This window comes from Rhinoraja longicauda, chromosome 14 (assembly GCF_053455715.1).
Source record: "Rhinoraja longicauda isolate Sanriku21f chromosome 14, sRhiLon1.1, whole genome shotgun sequence".
Lineage (NCBI taxonomy): Eukaryota > Metazoa > Chordata > Chondrichthyes > Rajiformes > Arhynchobatidae > Rhinoraja > Rhinoraja longicauda.
In genome coordinates this window covers 34,455,137-34,471,910 of record NC_135966.1, presented here as the reverse complement: position 1 = coordinate 34,471,910, position 16,774 = coordinate 34,455,137, and the positions used below count along the sequence as shown (strand labels likewise).

At 41.2% G+C, this 16,774-nt stretch overlaps 1 protein-coding gene across 19 annotated transcripts in view; it reads right to left on the bottom strand.

The window, feature by feature from the left end:
• LOC144600208 (protocadherin gamma-B2-like) overlaps positions 1–16,774 on the bottom strand; it is a 219,018-nt gene that overhangs the window by 11,670 nt on the left and 190,574 nt on the right. For 17 of the 19 annotated variants that reach the window (XM_078411722.1, XM_078411703.1, XM_078411708.1 and 14 more), the window contains one exon: positions 5,568–5,678. The exons of the other annotated variants lie outside the window; for them this stretch is intronic. In XM_078411722.1, coding sequence (XP_078267848.1) covers positions 5,568–5,678 — 111 coding nt within the window. The remainder of the gene's footprint in view (positions 1–5,567; positions 5,679–16,774) is intronic. 19 annotated transcript variants of the gene reach the window in all.

The following is a 16,774-nucleotide window of genomic DNA, read 5'->3' as shown; positions in this document are numbered from 1 at the left end:
GGAGTATGTGAGAAGAAGGGCCGACTGACCTAATTCTGCTCCTATGATTTATGAACTAATGAAGGATTTATTGTGTGGGAAGGAACTGCAGATGCTGGTTTGTACCGCAGATTGACACAAAATGCTGCAGGAACTCAGCGAGTCAGACAGCATCTCTTCAGAAATGGAATAGGTGAAGTTTTGGGTCAAAACCCTTTGTCAGACTGGGAGGTTGATAGCTATTCACCAGACCTACAACATCTTGTCATTTCCAAAATTAATTCTACATTAAGTATCCTTTTTGGATATATATATTTAAAGACAGGCTTGTGTTCTGCACTGCATCAATGCTCAATGAGTTAACGTATTTTGGCACTGATGGTGTTGTTTCTGATGATGTGTTTTCTTACAGAAGTTAATGTATAGATGATTGACCTGATTTGTTTATTGTAGCCCTGCTGTACTCCTGTGGGAAATTCAGTGCACTGAATACTAGTCTGGGAGCTGCCAAGGTTTTCTGAACGACCTGACCAATTGCCAGGATGAAATAGCTCATTTGTCTGAGTTCGATGGAAATGTGGGCCAGCATATAAAACGAGGAAAGAATGAGAGTTTTCTTCCCCAACTGTACATTGTGTTTACTTTAGTTTAGTTTGGAGATACTGTGCAGAAACAGGCCCTTTGGCCCATCGGGTCCACACTGACCAGCGATCCCCGTACTCTAGCACTAACCTAAACACACTGGGGACAATACAATATTTACCAAAGCCAATTAACCTACAAACCTATATGTGTCGTTGGAGTCAGGGCGGAAACCACATCACCCATAGAAAACCCACACAGTCACAGGGAGAATGTACATACTCCGTACAGATAGCACCCGTAGTCGGAATAATATGATCTCCTCATGACCGTGTGGGTTTTCTACGGGAGCTCCGATTTTTCTCCCACACTCAAATGAGTATAGGTTTGTAGGCTAAATGGTTTGCTATAAAATTGTAAATTGTTCCAGTGTGTGTAGGATAGTGTTAGTGTGCGGAGATCGCTGGTTGGCTGGGACTCTTTGGACCGAAGGGCCTGTTACCACTCTGCATCTCTAAACTGAACTTAACTAAACCAGTCTCTCCATTTAATTTGTTACAAATTGTAAGGATTTTAACACTGATCATTGAAGTCATTGGCCTATTTTTATTTATCTCATTTTTCTTAACTTTCTCAGCAAACGGAAGTGCAGGCTGTACTTGTAAGATTAACGACTGAGTTTGATAGATTTTAATGTTCATATTATAGGAATTCCTAGCACCGTAAGCAATCAGTCTACATTCCTTTGGTAGGTCCCAAAAGAGCATTTGGCCCTATTTTCATTTGCCAGATCTTGGTGTGTATTCTTGTAGGTTTGTGTATGCTCCTCCAAATATTTAGACTTTGCTTGGAGATATAACGTGGAAACAGGCCCTTCAGCCCATTGTGTCCATGCTGACAAGCAATCACCCCATACACAAACACTCTCCTTCACACTAGGGACAATTTACAATTTAACCGAAGCAAATTAACCTACAAACTTGCATGTCTTTGGAGTGTGTGAGAGAATTGGAGCACCCAGGGAAAACCCACATGGTCACAGGGAGAACATAAACACTCCGTGGAGACAGCACCGGTAGTCAGGATCAAACCTGGGTCTCTGGCAGTAGCTCTAAATGCCGCCCCCAAAAAGGTGTCCCTTTCTTAAAGGTGTCTACTCCTCCAGGCTATGAGTTGTAGAACCCAATACACTCTGGGTGAAAACATTACTGATCTTCCCTCAATGCCCCAAGTCACTAATCTTCCCACAAAGGGAATATCCTTTGTCCTATCAAAACTATTTAGCCCTGACATAATTTTATGCACTTTAGTTAAGTCGCTCCTCATCTTCTACTCAGCACATATAGGTTGTCAATGTTAATTTGTTTCATAGTTAATATCATGCACTCTCCTCAGAATGAGAAGATAAAGGCACAAAATGGTGGAGTGACTCAACGGGTCAGGCAGCATCTCTGGAGAAAAGGAATAGGTGATATTTTGGCTCGAGACCCTTCTTCAGTCTGAGAGTCGGGGAGAGGGAAACTAGAGGTATGAAAAGGTACAGAACATATCAGAGCCAGCAACAATGATCAGGGAAAGGTGGAGCCCACAATATTCCATTGTTGGTTGTGGAAGAGGTGATAAGGAAAGGATATGAACAATGAAACTAGCAAGATGACTAGGTGGGGGAGGGAAGGAGAGAGAGGGAATGCAATGGTTACCTGAACTTAAGGAAATCTCTACAACTACTATCCTTAGTATGCCTGCCTCCTATCATTAGGTAACAGGTACAGGAACCTGAAAATCGTGATCACAGGTTCAAGAATAGCTTCTTCCCAACAACCATCAAACTCTTGATAACACTATACAACACTAACCTCAGCAACTATGAACTTCCATGGACTACGCAGTTTTACATTAAGGATTTTGGTTTGGTTACCTAGTATTGCCGTTATTAATTAGTTGCATTTTTTTTACCATTATGTATTATTAGTGTGTATTGCATTTACGGTCCTGTTAAGCTGCAGCAAGTAAGAATTTCATTGTTCCATTATCAGTACATATGATAATTTAACACTTGTGACTCTCTGTTGGATCTCTTTTATGGATTTATTACACATTGTATGTTCTTAATCCTAATGCATGCATTATGATTCTACTGAAACATAATCTCCTATCTCATCCAATCGGTTTTGTAAAAGGTACATTCCCTAATCAAATGGTGTCCAAATGATAAAGGGCACTCCCTTTCCTAGCCCCCACCCCAATCCCATTGTTGTGAGATTACTTGGTTTGCCTGAAGTATGTTTCAATCCATTGATGCCTTACTCCAGTCCAACTCACTGTATTGTTAATGTGTCGATTTGTGTAATTATTTGATCAAATATACATGTCTATCCTCATGCTTTTCATAGTAATCGAGCAATATTGCATGGATGCAGGCCCTTCAGCCTAACTTGCCCACACCTACCAACATGTCCCATCTACACTCGTCCCACCTGCCCACGTTTGGCCCATATTCCTCTAAATCTGTCCGATCCATGTACTTGTCTAAATCTTTCTTAAATGTTGCGATAATACCTATCTCAACTACCTCTGGAAGCTGGTTACATAGGATTCCTATTAAATCTTCCCCCCCTCACCTTACACCTATGTCTTGGACTCTCCCTAAAAACCGGCAGCAACCCTTTGTCTCCAGGTATAACTTTATTTTTGACCTTCGTACTCACAAGTCAGCATATTTTACAATGTGTCATGTGGCTCTTTAAGTGTGAGTAAAATAAAGACTTCTAATGAAAGGTTTAAGTGGCTGAGATGAATGAATGTGCTTCAGAATTATGTTAAGTACACAGAGGTCTTTAACAGTAAAATCAAATATATACATTTTAGAAATTTGCAGGCACCTAAACAATACGGATATTCTGTCTGTGGATACAAATGTTGTAGCTACTCATGGAATGAATTGTCCACATTGCTTATTAAGTCTCATCAGTCATCATTTTAACATGATGAATCGGAAGAGCTACCTGCTAATTAGAATATTTATCAGTATCAAAATAAAAGCGACCTAACCCTGCTAGTTCTAATTATATAGTGGTGTAATAAGAGGATGGTTGAATCTAAGAAAAAAAAATGCTAAAGAGAGTTAGGCATCTTAAGCAACACCGCCAGTATAATCAAGGACCACTCACCCTGGACACTCCCTCTTCTCCCCCTCCCATCGGGCAGGATGTACAGAATTTTGAAAACGTATACATCCAAATTCAGGGACAGTTTCCTCCCAGCTATTATCAGGGAACTGACTGGTTCTCTCATCATCTAGAGAGTAGTCCTGACCTCCCATCTACCTCATTGGAGACCTTTGAACTATCTTTAATCGGTCTTTATCAGACTTGTTATATCTTGCACTGAATGTTGTACACTTTCTCATTCAGTTGGCGTTGTGGATGATTTGATTGTAATCGTGTTTTGTCTTTTCTTTGACTGGATAGCATGCAAATTTCGTGGACTATATTTGGAATGGAAAACATGAAAGGGGAACACAAAATTCCCCCAACTCTCCCCCCCCCACCTCTCCTCCTCTCCAGTTGCAACCCTTTTCCTCTACTTACTGAGGTAAATCAAATAAGTAGGATGTTGGATTAAGCTTGAGACCCAATCTCTGTAATTTGACATGTCCTTGTATGTCATCTAGGAGCACCATCCACATACATGTAGATGGTGTGCGTGGAGGACACACCATGGTGCATGCCAAAGGGGATTTGCAGCTATATGTTGCTCTGAATGCTGTCCCATTTTATCCTTTTTCTCTGTGCTGTGGACTACATGATTGTCATCATGTATAGCCTTTATCTCACTGGATGGCACATACACTGAATCCTTTCACTGTACCTCGGTAGATGTGACAATAATGAATCAAACTAAATTAAAACTAAACTAAACTAAGTTAACATGCTTTTTCACTGTCAGCATGTTTTACAGCACCACCGATGACCAATTTAATCCCCTCAAAACCTTCTTGCCCGATGATGTGCTGAGTCATCTGTTAGCAAAGCTTGAGGGTGTTCTGTCACGGTTTTGAATGGCAACATCGAGTGACAAAGAACCTCTCCATTTCCCCAAGGGCTCACTGCGATGAGCCATCCTTGGTGGATGGGCCAAACAGTTCACTGCAGGAGAGTTTCATCAGAAGGGGAGGATTTCAGTACATTATCAAGAGATTGGAAAACTCACCCATTCTGCAGGCCTTAACTGGTGTTAACATGTTTTAAAGGCAAAACCGTGAAAAAGACCATATTGTTGAGCTCCAGGTTGACAGCGAGACAATGGAAAGGCATGGGACAAACGTACAATACGGTGGAAAAACCCACACAATTATAAGTAAAAGGAAAGAAAGTTCCTCGATGGCTCTGCACAATGTCTAGAAAGACAATGAGCCATAGAGAACACAACAGGCCCAGGTTAGGACACCAGTTTGCATTAAGTAAGCAGATCTTGCAAGGAGGGTGGTAGGCTGTGAATGTAAGTGCGTTACAATCACACTCTGCCTGATTGAATCTAGGAGTTGTTAATGACCATCGTGTGGGTTACCATCTCTGATTCAACACGAACATTTAGCAATTGGGCTGGATGTTTATAAAAGTCCATTGACTCTTAAATGAAGATCAGGCACCGAGTCAACCCCAAGGAAAGGTTGCCATGTGGCTGAACCATCTGTGCCTTTGGGAGAACGGGGGAAGAAATAAAAAAACTTTGCAAATAATGAGACTGAGAAATGGTTGGTAGCAGCAGCCACACACAGCTCTGTGGTTAGCAGGAGTAGCTTTGCACATCGAACACATTGACAGAGCAGGCCCTAGGGACTTAGACTTCATGGAAAGTTGCTAGGAGACCAAGAGCAAAAGCCAGCATTAGTTAATATCAGTAACAATTTTTTTTGTCAATAATTAAGGTAATAACTGAGTAAAGGCAGAGTGGAGGGAGAGCCCTAGTGACGGGCTTCTCCAAGTCTCAGCTGAAGGTCTCACCTCGGGGGAATAGGTACTGACTTCGCAAGGTCCCTGGTACGTGTGTACCTAGCGTCATCTGTAGCTGCATTCGTGGAGCTGTCCGTGGCAATGTCCACCCATCTCTACCGGCTGAAGGAAGGTACATGGAAGCGGGAAACGTTGTGTGGAGAAATATAAAAAAAATCAGGGAGATAAATGCGAAATTAAGTAACTTGCGAAATTATGCAGAAATCATAGCACCTGTTGAAGAATGGGATCATGATAATTGACCAAAATAACCTTGAATGAGCATAGCAAATTCAAAGGGGAAAAGTGCACTGTAACAAAAAAAATGGAAAGGTTGAAGCAATAATGAAAATATAATGTACATGATAAATGGTAACCCACTCTGCGACTTTTCTAGCAGAGTCAAATCAGCCTACCTCTGTTGAGTGGGTTTGATCAATCCAAATCCTGGCTGCACACCAGCTAAGCAGTGTACGCTCTCGAAGGAAGGTAGCCTGTTCATTCCACCCCATTTCAACCGCTCTTCTGGCCAACTGATCACAGAGTTTCATTAAAGGTAATTTCAGAAATACAACCATGAGTCAAATGAACCGCAGACTAGATAAGTAGGAGGATCGGTTGGCACAATGTGATAAGACAAACAACAAGAGGAAAATTAATAGATTGCCTTCTCTATGGCAAATTGTTATGATCCAGGAAGCACCACCTTGTAGGGTGGTGGAAACAGATTTAACAATCACTCGCAGAAGTTAATTGGATATGGGGAAACAGAAAGATGGAGAAACAGGGAACTGCAGATGCTGGTTTACAAAAAAAGGCACAATGTGCTGGAATAACCTATCAGGTCAGGCAACATCTCAGGAGAACATAGATAGGTGACATTATGGATCAGGAACTATCTTCACACTGACGTTTTGGATCAGGACCCTTCTTCAGACTGGAGAAGAGTCTAAAGAATGGTCCTGGCCTGAAATGCCACTTATCCATGTTCTCCAGAGAAGCTGCCTGACCTGCTTAATTACTCCAGCATTCCGCTGAATTACTCCAGTCTATCTTCAGTATAAACCAGTATCTGTAATTCCTTCCTACACATTCTAAACGCAGTACTCTGACTGATGAATGCCAATGTGCCAAAAGCCTTTTTCTGTCTTGACATGGGGAATTGGATTTAAAAAGGTGAAATTGCAGTGCAAAAGGGAAAAGAAAAGCACTGAATAGTTATTTCAAGAAGCCAACAGCCAGCAAGGTGGACTGAATGGCTTTGTTCAATCGTAAGCTCTCATGCATCATGTGTATGATAAGTTAATTATCGATATAACTGGTATTTCAGCCCATTTTCCAACAACACGAACCCTGATATCTTCTCACTAATCTCTTCAGCGAGTCCACAATGTCTGGCCAAGCTGTTTCAGCAAATAATGTCCTCAGCATAAAAGGCCTTCCTTACATCTGTCAAAACTAAACTATAGCATGCTTCCTCCACTACTTAGTCAGAGTCATAGTGTAATACAGCATGGAAGCAGGCCCATTGTTCCAACGTCCACGCTGACTAACACGTCACATCTACAGTGGTCCCAAGCTATGAGGCCAGGTCTGGAAGAATGCAGAAATCTGAATGGCTTTAGGAAATTTTAGAGTTAGATAGTGCGTTAGACAGGAGAGTTTTTAGAGTTAGATAGTAGACTGTGAACTAGGGCAACAGGCAAAAATTAACATGGAAAATGTGGGCAATAAGAATGGTCACATCTATCAATATAAGACTGTTGAATTTGGAGAGAAGCTAATTATTTCATTTGCAACTTGATAAAGGCCAGTATTATCATCACAAAGTATTTTGTGCGCTGTGCAGTGTGTCATTTGGTACACAATTATGAGCCTATTTATATTCTAACATATTCTTATATGGTAATTCAAATTTCACTGTACATTGATTAGTACATGTGACAATTAAATTGAATCTTGAATCGTGAATTCTGTCAATAATTATATTGGACTAAATAGACATGCTACGCCTGTCCTAAATAATCATCAAGTCCCTGCTCTTTCAATTCAATCAGGGCTTGATGGCACATTGCCCTGACCTTGCCAGTTAATTTAATTGAACAGAAAAGTAATCTGGATATTGCAGGAACATTTGATTTTCTATTCTAGCCCGGTTTGTTCCATTTGAACCGATTCCAATTGCACTGTAAAACTAATTTTGTTTTTCTTTGAGTATGAATGATTTAAATATTCTGTTTTTTTTACAGCCCACCTTCCACAGACACAAACACATTTGTTTGCGAAAATTTAGAGTTACAAAAAAGCAAGTTAAGTAATTGGAATAACCTGATAAGTCATAAAAATATTGATTGACTGTTGCACTATATATATATTTATATTAAAGTCGGTTTGAAATCGAGGCAATTAGGAGACTTGGGATGTCGAACAAGGTAAGTGAACTGTTTGCATTCAACGTGGAGAGAATAGAAATGTTTCTCGTGACCATTCAAGTTATAAAATGAGTCAGAGTAGGTTAGAGTGTTTTATGAACAGAATTGTTCGATCAAAAGGCCTGTTTCTGTACTGTATCAGTTTCATTTAACTCGGAAAATTGACAGGGGAGAGCCGGTGGATGTGATGTACCTCGACTTTCAGAAAGCCTTCGACAAGGTCCCACATAGGAGATTGGTGGGCAAAATTAGAGCGCATGGTATTGGAGGTAGGGTACTGACATGGATAGAAAATTGGTTGACAGACAGAAAGCAAAGAATGGGGATAAATGGGTCCCTTTCAGAATGGCAGGCAGTGACTAGTGGGGTACCGCAAGGCTCGGTGCTGGGACGGCAGCTATTTACAATATACATCAATGAGTTGGATGAAGGGATTTAAACGTACCATTAGCAAATTTGCAGATGATACAAAGCTGGGTGGCAGTGTGAACTGTGAGGAAGATGCTATGAGGTTGCAGGGTAACTTGGACAGGTTGTGTGATTGGGCGGATGCATGGCAGATGCAGTTTAATGTGGATAAGTGTGAGGTTATCCACTTTGGTGGTAGGAATAGGAAGACAGATAATTATCTGAATGGTGTCAAGTTAGGAAAAGGGGACGTACAACGAGATCTGGGTGTCCTAGTGCATCAGTCACTGAAAGTAAGCTTGCAGGTACAGCAGGCCAATGGAATGTTGGCCTTTATAACAAGAGGAGTTGAGTATAGGAGCAAAGATGTCCTTCTGCAGTTGTATAGGGCCCTAGTGAGACTGCACCTGGAGTACTGTGTGCAGTTTTGGTCTCGAAATTTGAGGAAGGATATTCTTGCTATTGAGGGCGTGCAGCGTAGGTTTACTAGGTTAATTCCCGGAATGGCGGGACTGTCATATGTTGAAAGACTGGAGCGACTAGGCTTGTATACAGTGGAATTTAGAAGGATGAGAGGGGATCTTATCGAAACGAATAAGATTATTAAGGGGTTGGACACTTTAGAGGCAGGAAACATGTTCCCAATGTTGGGGGAGTCCAGAACCAGGGGCCACAGTTTAAGAAAGAGGGGAAGGCCATTTAGATCGGAGATGAGGAAAAACTTTTTCAGTCAGAGAGTTGTGAATCTGTGGAATTCTCTGCCTCAGAAGGCAGTGGAGGCCAATTCTCTGAATGCATTCAAGAGAGAGCTAGATAGAGCTCTTAAGGATTGCGGAGTCAGGGGGTATGGGGAGAAGGCAGGAACGGGGTGCTGATTGAGAATGATCAGCCATGATCACATTGAATGGCAGTGCTGGCTCGATGGGCCGAATGGCCTACTCCTGCACCTATTGTCTATTGTCTATTGATTCTACAGCAAATCACGAATGGAAAGTTGGTATCAGTAATTGTAACCATTAAACTAAACATATTTGTCATAAAAACATAATCTGCTTGAATTATGAATTCTGCCATCTTAATTGATTCTTATCAACATGTGAGCTGAGACGCACAACAAAATAGTTGACCATTAAATGTCCTTGAAATGATTTAGAAAGCCTTGTGATTTAGGGCTAATTATGGATGGGCAATAAATACTGTGAGCTACTGATGCCCACATGCATCAATTCATAACCTTGGAATAAAAGGACGTACCTTTAGAAAGGAGATGTGGAGGAATTTCTTTAATCAGAGGGTGGTGAATCTGTGGAATTCATTGCCACAGAAGGTCATGGAGGCCATGTCAATGAAATATTTTAAGGTGGAAATTGGTAGATTCTTGATTAGTAAGGGCGTCCGGGGTTATGGGGAGGAAAATTAGGTAAATAATAAATAAATAAAAAGATAAATCAGCCATGATTGAATGGCAGAGTAGACGATGGACGAAATGGTCTAATTCTGCTCCTGCAATTTATGAACTTATGAACTAATAATACAAACATAAGGCAATTGGATATAGTGCGGTTATTTTCGTAGTCCCTTTTACTCTACATAACTAAAACTTTCATATGTTCTTTACATCAACAGTGTTTTTCTGAAATATTTGCTTCCAAAACATTTAGTAAAGATGAGGAATAAGCCTGAAAACTATCTTTACATGAATGCTGAACACAATTATCTAACAGATAATTTAATCCATCAAGTATTAATATGAAAATGTTTGAGGTATATTAAGAAATACCCATTTCAACCAACCATGCATTTGCTTTACTTCCAACTCTAATAAGACCAACTCTTATCAGCCGCACATAATCCATCTTCCATCCATTTGCTGCATATCCATGTGCCTATCCAAAAGTCTCTTAAATGAAGGTTACTAGTGATGGGCAATGAATCTGCATTGCTCATCCACATCGCATAGAGTCATGGAGGTATACAGCAGGCAAACAGGCAATTTGGCGCAAATTGCCCCTGCCAACCTATATGTCCCATCTACACTAGTTCCACCTGCCTGTATTTGGCCCATATCCCCCTAAACCTATCCCATCCATGTACTTGTCCAAATGTTACTTATATGTTGTGATAATACCTGTCTCACCTGCCTCCTCCAGCAGCTCGTTCCATACACCCTCATCTTTGTGTAAAAATGTTACCCCTCAGGTTCCTATTGTCTTTCCCCCCTCACTTTAAATGTATGTCCTCAGGTTCTTGATTACCCTACTCTGGGTACAAGATTTTATGCATTTATCCTTTCTCAAAAACAATTTAAAAGAAAATCAATCATGTCTTTTCCTTTGTCTAACATCATTCAATGAAGAATAGAGATTATACAATAAAAATATTGTGATTTGATATCATTATGGATTGCAAATAAAAAGATATCTGAACATCACAGTTTCTGGAAAATTAAAGTAATTGATAGCAAGGATATTTAATGCTTTCCACACCACCTCACTCTGTGTCGCACTAACATTTCCCACCATTAATTCTATTCTGCTCTCCTTTCCACTGTTACCATGGCAACCTGCTTGTTCAGCTGCTTTCCTGGATTTGGTTCATGTGTCTGCTGTGGCTCTTTTATAATCCCTGTTTTTCAAATCAATTCCCTGGCCTTCATAAGCAATTTGTTAACAACATTGTTTCTGTGACAGTATTTTGCATCGCTATTTTTAATCTTGATTTAAAATTCTCATTAACTCTTTGAGCGCTGGGCACAAATGAGTCTCATATATTTACCTCATATTTCACTTGAGCAGCTCAGAGCCCAACGGTATGAATATTGATTTCTCTAATTTCAAGTAACCCTTGCATTTCATCTCACTCCGTCCTTCCCTCACCCTAGTAATTTTGCTAGTTTAACACCTCTTATCTCTTCATTATCATCTCCTCCACAGCCAACAATGGATCATTTTGGGCTCCTTGGTCATCTTTGATTTGGTGTCAGGTTTGATTTGTTCTGTAGCTTTTCATACCTCTCGTTTCTCTCTCCCATAACTCTCAGTCTGAAGAGGGCTCTCGACCTGAAATGTCACCTATTGCTTTTCTCCAGAGACGCTGTCTGACTCGCTGAGTTGCTTCCGCATTTGGTTTCTATCTTCGGTCAAATATTTCAAAATTTGTATCATCCTTCTTTTGTGTTAGTTGTGGCTATAGCTAGCCTTCCCTAGCTCCCTCCCCCCCCCCCCCATACTGATTATAAGCATAAGGATTCAAGTCACACCCGAGAGACTTGGGCACAAACATGTAGAGAAACCACTGGTGAGCTGGTGGAGCTGCTGCCTCACATCAATGCTCAAAGTTGGATATTGAATGTCTCATACACCATTTTGTTTGGGAGTTCTACTTCCCTTCTTGTGATATCTTTGATAAAACCAAGGACTGAATTTCCTCGACCTCAGTGCCACTTCCTAAATAGCACAGTCATAGAATCATACAGCACAAAAACAGGCCCATTGGCCCAACTTGCCCACGTCAACCAAGATGCCCTATCTACATTCGTCCCTCCCTGCTCGCATTTGGCCCATGTCCCTCTTAACCTTTTCTATCCATATACCTGTTGAAATGCCTTTTAAATGTTGTTATAGTACTCCGTCAATTACCACCTCTGGCAGAACATTCCATATACCTGCTACCATCTGGAATGTGCAAAAAGGTTTGCCCTCAGGTTCCTATAATATCTTTCCCATTTCAGCTTAAACCTAGGTTCTTGCTCCCCTATACTGGGTAAAAGACTGTGCAATTACCCTATCTATTCCCTTTGTGATCTTTTTAATTGGATACACAATCCACAGTATTAAGGAACAGCAAATAATTGTTATCACAGACATCCACTTTCATTCTGAAAGGAGAGCCATATGTTGCTGACAAGAGTTGATACTGGTCATTGCTTCACTACTTCAAAAGATTACATGATAAATTCTCATATTTTCCTTGGTCTTTTAAATGCAGTGCTTACCACTGTGTGAATATTGCCTTAATAGCATCACATACATTATATTTAAAGTTCCCGCACAAGGTTTGAAAAGACACAGAGAGAGAATATTGTTGTCAGGTCCAAAGGAGCCAAAATGTTTTCTAAAATTAGATTTGGTAATGAGGTGTGAAGTTTTTGAAGCTATTGCTCACTGTTCTTTGGAAGAAATTACATTCAATTTAACTGCAATTGGAAATCCAAGTTTGTCTGCAGGAATAATAAATGTAATTATTCTTTTAAGAAATATTTAACTTGTGTTCAATGCTTTTTTTGTAGATAGAAGAGTGCTGGCATGCATATCATTCTTTGTTGTTGGTGTTTATGGCTGGCTTTAGTTCCATTAGCTGCACAAGCTGTTTAAAGTCTTGACCTCCTAAATTAGACTTTAGACTTTAGCGATGCAGTGTGGAAACAGGCCCTATGGCCCACCGAGTTTGCGCTGACCAGTGATCACCCCATACACTAGAACTCGGGCCAATTTACTATTTACGAAAGCTAATGAACCAAACAATGGAATGTTGGCGGAAACCAGGGCGCCTGGAGAAAACCCACGTGGTCACAGGGAGAACGTACAAACTCCTTACAGACAGCACCCATAGTCAGGATCGAACCCGTGTCTCTGGCGCTGTCAGGCAGCAACTCTACCACTGCGCCACTGTGTCATCTTAATTGATTCATTTTGTTTTTTAATCTTTTTGTAATATTATAAATCCTAAAAAAATGTGAAAATATATTTTTTAACTCTTTACAAGTGCCAGTACACCGTACCAGTATGTAAGACATATTTAAGTTGCCAAGCCATAGGGTCTGACCGTACATCAAGGACAATCTTATGTAAACTTCCATTTCCTTTGCCTTAAAGGAGGTCTTAACAGCATGGAACAGCATCCCTCTCCCCATCAGAACTGCCCCCTCCATCGACTCCTTTAAGTCCCGGCTCAAAACCTATTTCTACTCCCTAGCATTTGAGGCTCATTGAGGAGGCGCTGTGAACTGTTTGCGTGCTACTGTATGTTTCATTTAAAAAAAAAATTAGTACCTAGTCAGATGTACAGCACTTTGGTCAACGTGGGTTGTTTTTAAATGTGCTATACAAATAAAATTGACTTGACTTGACTTGACTTGACTTATTAATTGGCTGATATTGACGTGTTCCCTGTTCCCAGAAATTAGGTGAATCTTTCAGCAGTACAATTAATTAGATACCCTACAATGGGAACAGTGTTTTCCTGGTCATTCATGTTACATTTCTTGAAGGTTATGCCAGAGCTTTCAGGCTCGAACTAATCTTCAGGATGCTGGTGCCTTGAAAGATGCCAATTTTAGAAGGTAAAACTCGAAGTAAATATTTGATGAAAAAATCCAGGAAATGATACTTCTTCCTGGAGTCAAGTATTATTGGGCCCTATGGCCCACCGAGGGCCTTGACCAAGGGTTATTACCCTTGACCGAGGGTTATTCATCCGAGGTGCGTCTCTTAGCTCATCCCCATAGACCGGGAGCCGGAGGGTGGAGAGAGTCGGCGACACGGCAGCGGATGCTCGACAAAGGAGAACCGGGGGGGAGGGTGGGGGGGCTTACCTCCCACGCCCTCAAGGTTGGCTGAGGGAAGCACCCTTGGGCCACAAAGGCTGAAGGCTGAAGGTGGCCGGGTGAGGAGAAGTTGATGGTTTCTAAGACAATCAGGATGGAGGCGACGGTTGCAAAGGGCCTTTATAATCAACTGCAGCTAGGACTGAAAATGGCGGCCAGAACCTGGCGATTCTTGCATATGGACTCAGTGGGCTGTTTCTATGCATTCTGTACTTAATCTGGGATTGTAATTATGTATAGCAATAATCTTACTGGTCCGTATGCAAAAAATAATAATTTCACTGTACCATGGTACAGTTATAATAAAAGAACCATTGAACCATTGAAGTGAAGACTCTGAGATCAGGAGTAAGTCTAGAATATTCCTGTTCTTTAGGGCATGGTAGAACACTGTACAGAATTTTGACTTGAAATGTTGACTATCTGCCTCCAAAAATAATGCCTGACTCGCTAAACTCCTCCAGCAGACTGTTTTTTGCTCCTGGTAGCGCACATTGCACAGATATTTGCAAGCGATCACTGGGGCCCAATTAACATATGATTATCGACAATGTGCTAAAATTGAATTGTCACTTTTTGCGTAATTTGTCATGTTCAAAAGGAAGAAAAGACAGTAGGAAAGATATATTTTTCTATCACCTTGATGTGGTTTTTAGAATAGTCAAAAGCTATGAAAATCTTTGGAATGTGCAGGAAGGAACTTCAGATGCTGGTTTACATTGAAGGTAGACACAAATTGCTGGAATAACTCAGCGGGTCAGGTAGCATCCCTGGAGAAAAGGAATATGTGGTGTTTCGGTTCGAGACACCTTCTTCAAACTCCTTGAGAATTATGAGCTGGTGTTGTAGAGGGTCCAGAGTAGATTTAGGAGCATGACCCAAGGGATTATCAAGCATAATGCAAAACATCGTAAAAGATGGCATCTCTTACAGTGCATCACTCTCTCAGTACTATGCTAAAGTATTAGGTTAAAGTTCTGTGCCCAAGTTTCAGTGCATTAAAGAAAAGATACACCAGAAACCGGAGATGCTGAAATCTTGAGCAAAACACAAAGTGGTGGAGGAAATCAACGGGTCGGGCAGCATTTGTGTAGAGAATGGACATGTGAAGTTTTGGGTTGGGACACTTCAGACTCAAAAATCTATCCATACCCTCCATGGTGGTACAGCGGAAGAGTGGCTGTCGTACAGCGGAAGAGTGGCTGTCTTACAGCGGCAGAGACCCAGCTTCAATCCTGACTACGGGTGCTGTCTGTATGGAGTATGTACATTCTCCCAGTGACCTGCATGGGTTTTCTTCGGGAGTTCTGGTTTCCTCCCACACTCCTAAGATGTACAGGTTTGCAGGTTAATTGGCCTGGTAAAAATTGTAAATTGGCCCTAGTGGATGGTGTTAAGATGTTTGGGGATTGCTGGTCGGCACGGACTTGGTGGGCCAAAGGGCCAGTTTCCGTGCTGTATCTCTAAACTAAACTAAATAATAAATGCTGCCTGACCCATTCAGTTCCTCCAGCACTTTATGTTTGGCTTAAAATTTTAAAGACATTGGAATCATTGAAGATTTCATCAGTATCTGCAAAGGTCTGGACCATCCACCCATCAACGGGTTAGCCACCAATTAATTAACCTTTGCTACTTCTATTCTATTGACAATTAAATGAATAGCTTTCTTGTAAATCAATGTCTTCAACAAGCAAATAAAGACATAACATGCTGGATTAATTCAAATGGTCAGGCAGCATCTGTGGACAACATGGGTTGGTGACTTTTCGGGTCGGGCCACTTCTTCAGAATAGAAGAATTTTTCAGAAGAAAGAACTCAACCCGAAATGTCACCTATCCATGTTCTACAGAGATACTGCTCAACCCGCTCAGTTACTCCAGCACTTTGCATCTTTCCCCCCCCCGTAAATCAGCACCTGCAGTTCCTGTTTCTACAATATGCAACAGTTACAGGCCCGTTTGTGTGCAATACTGTTCTATGTTCTATATTCTATAAAGAATCCAGGGAGCCATTGTTTGATTGCAGTAAATTTAAAAGTATTCGTTAATTTTCAAATAAATAAATGTGAGGTGTTGCATTTGGTAGGTTGAACGTAACAAGAGAATATACAGTTAATGGCAAGACCCTTAGCAACATTGATATGCAGAGGGATCTTTGGAGTCCAAGTTCATAGCACACTGATGGTGGGAGCACAAATAGATTGGGTGGTCAAGAAGGCATATGTTATGCTTGCTTTCATTGCTAGGAGCATTGAATATAAGATGATGCAGCTCTGTCAGACTTTGGTTAGGTTGTATTTAAAATATTGCATGCAGTTCTGGTCGCCCCATTAGAGGGAAGATGTGGAAGGTTTGGAGAGGAGGTTTATCAGAATGCTGCATGGATTAGAGAGTTTCAGCTGTATGTTTTCAAATACACAGGATGTGATGTTAAAATCCAAAGTGTCACCTCTTAACTTGCTCCCAATGATAATGGAAGGCTTAAGCACTCACCTACGCTCCTCCGATTTTAGAAAGGCTGGGCAGACACGTCATTGGGGTTATCAAGTGGGCTCCCACTTTCATCAACGTTTCGCTGACTGGGTCCACGACGTCTCCAGTGGGCTCAGCGATGCGTTCCGGCATCCCAGAACCACTGCCCTCTGCATCTGCCTAGCCGGCTTATTTGGGATCAGATCGAAATGGATTGCTTTCTCTGGAACGTCCGAGGTTGAAGGGAGACTTTAGTTCAGTTTAGTTTAGAGATACAGCGCGGAAACACTTTCGGCCCA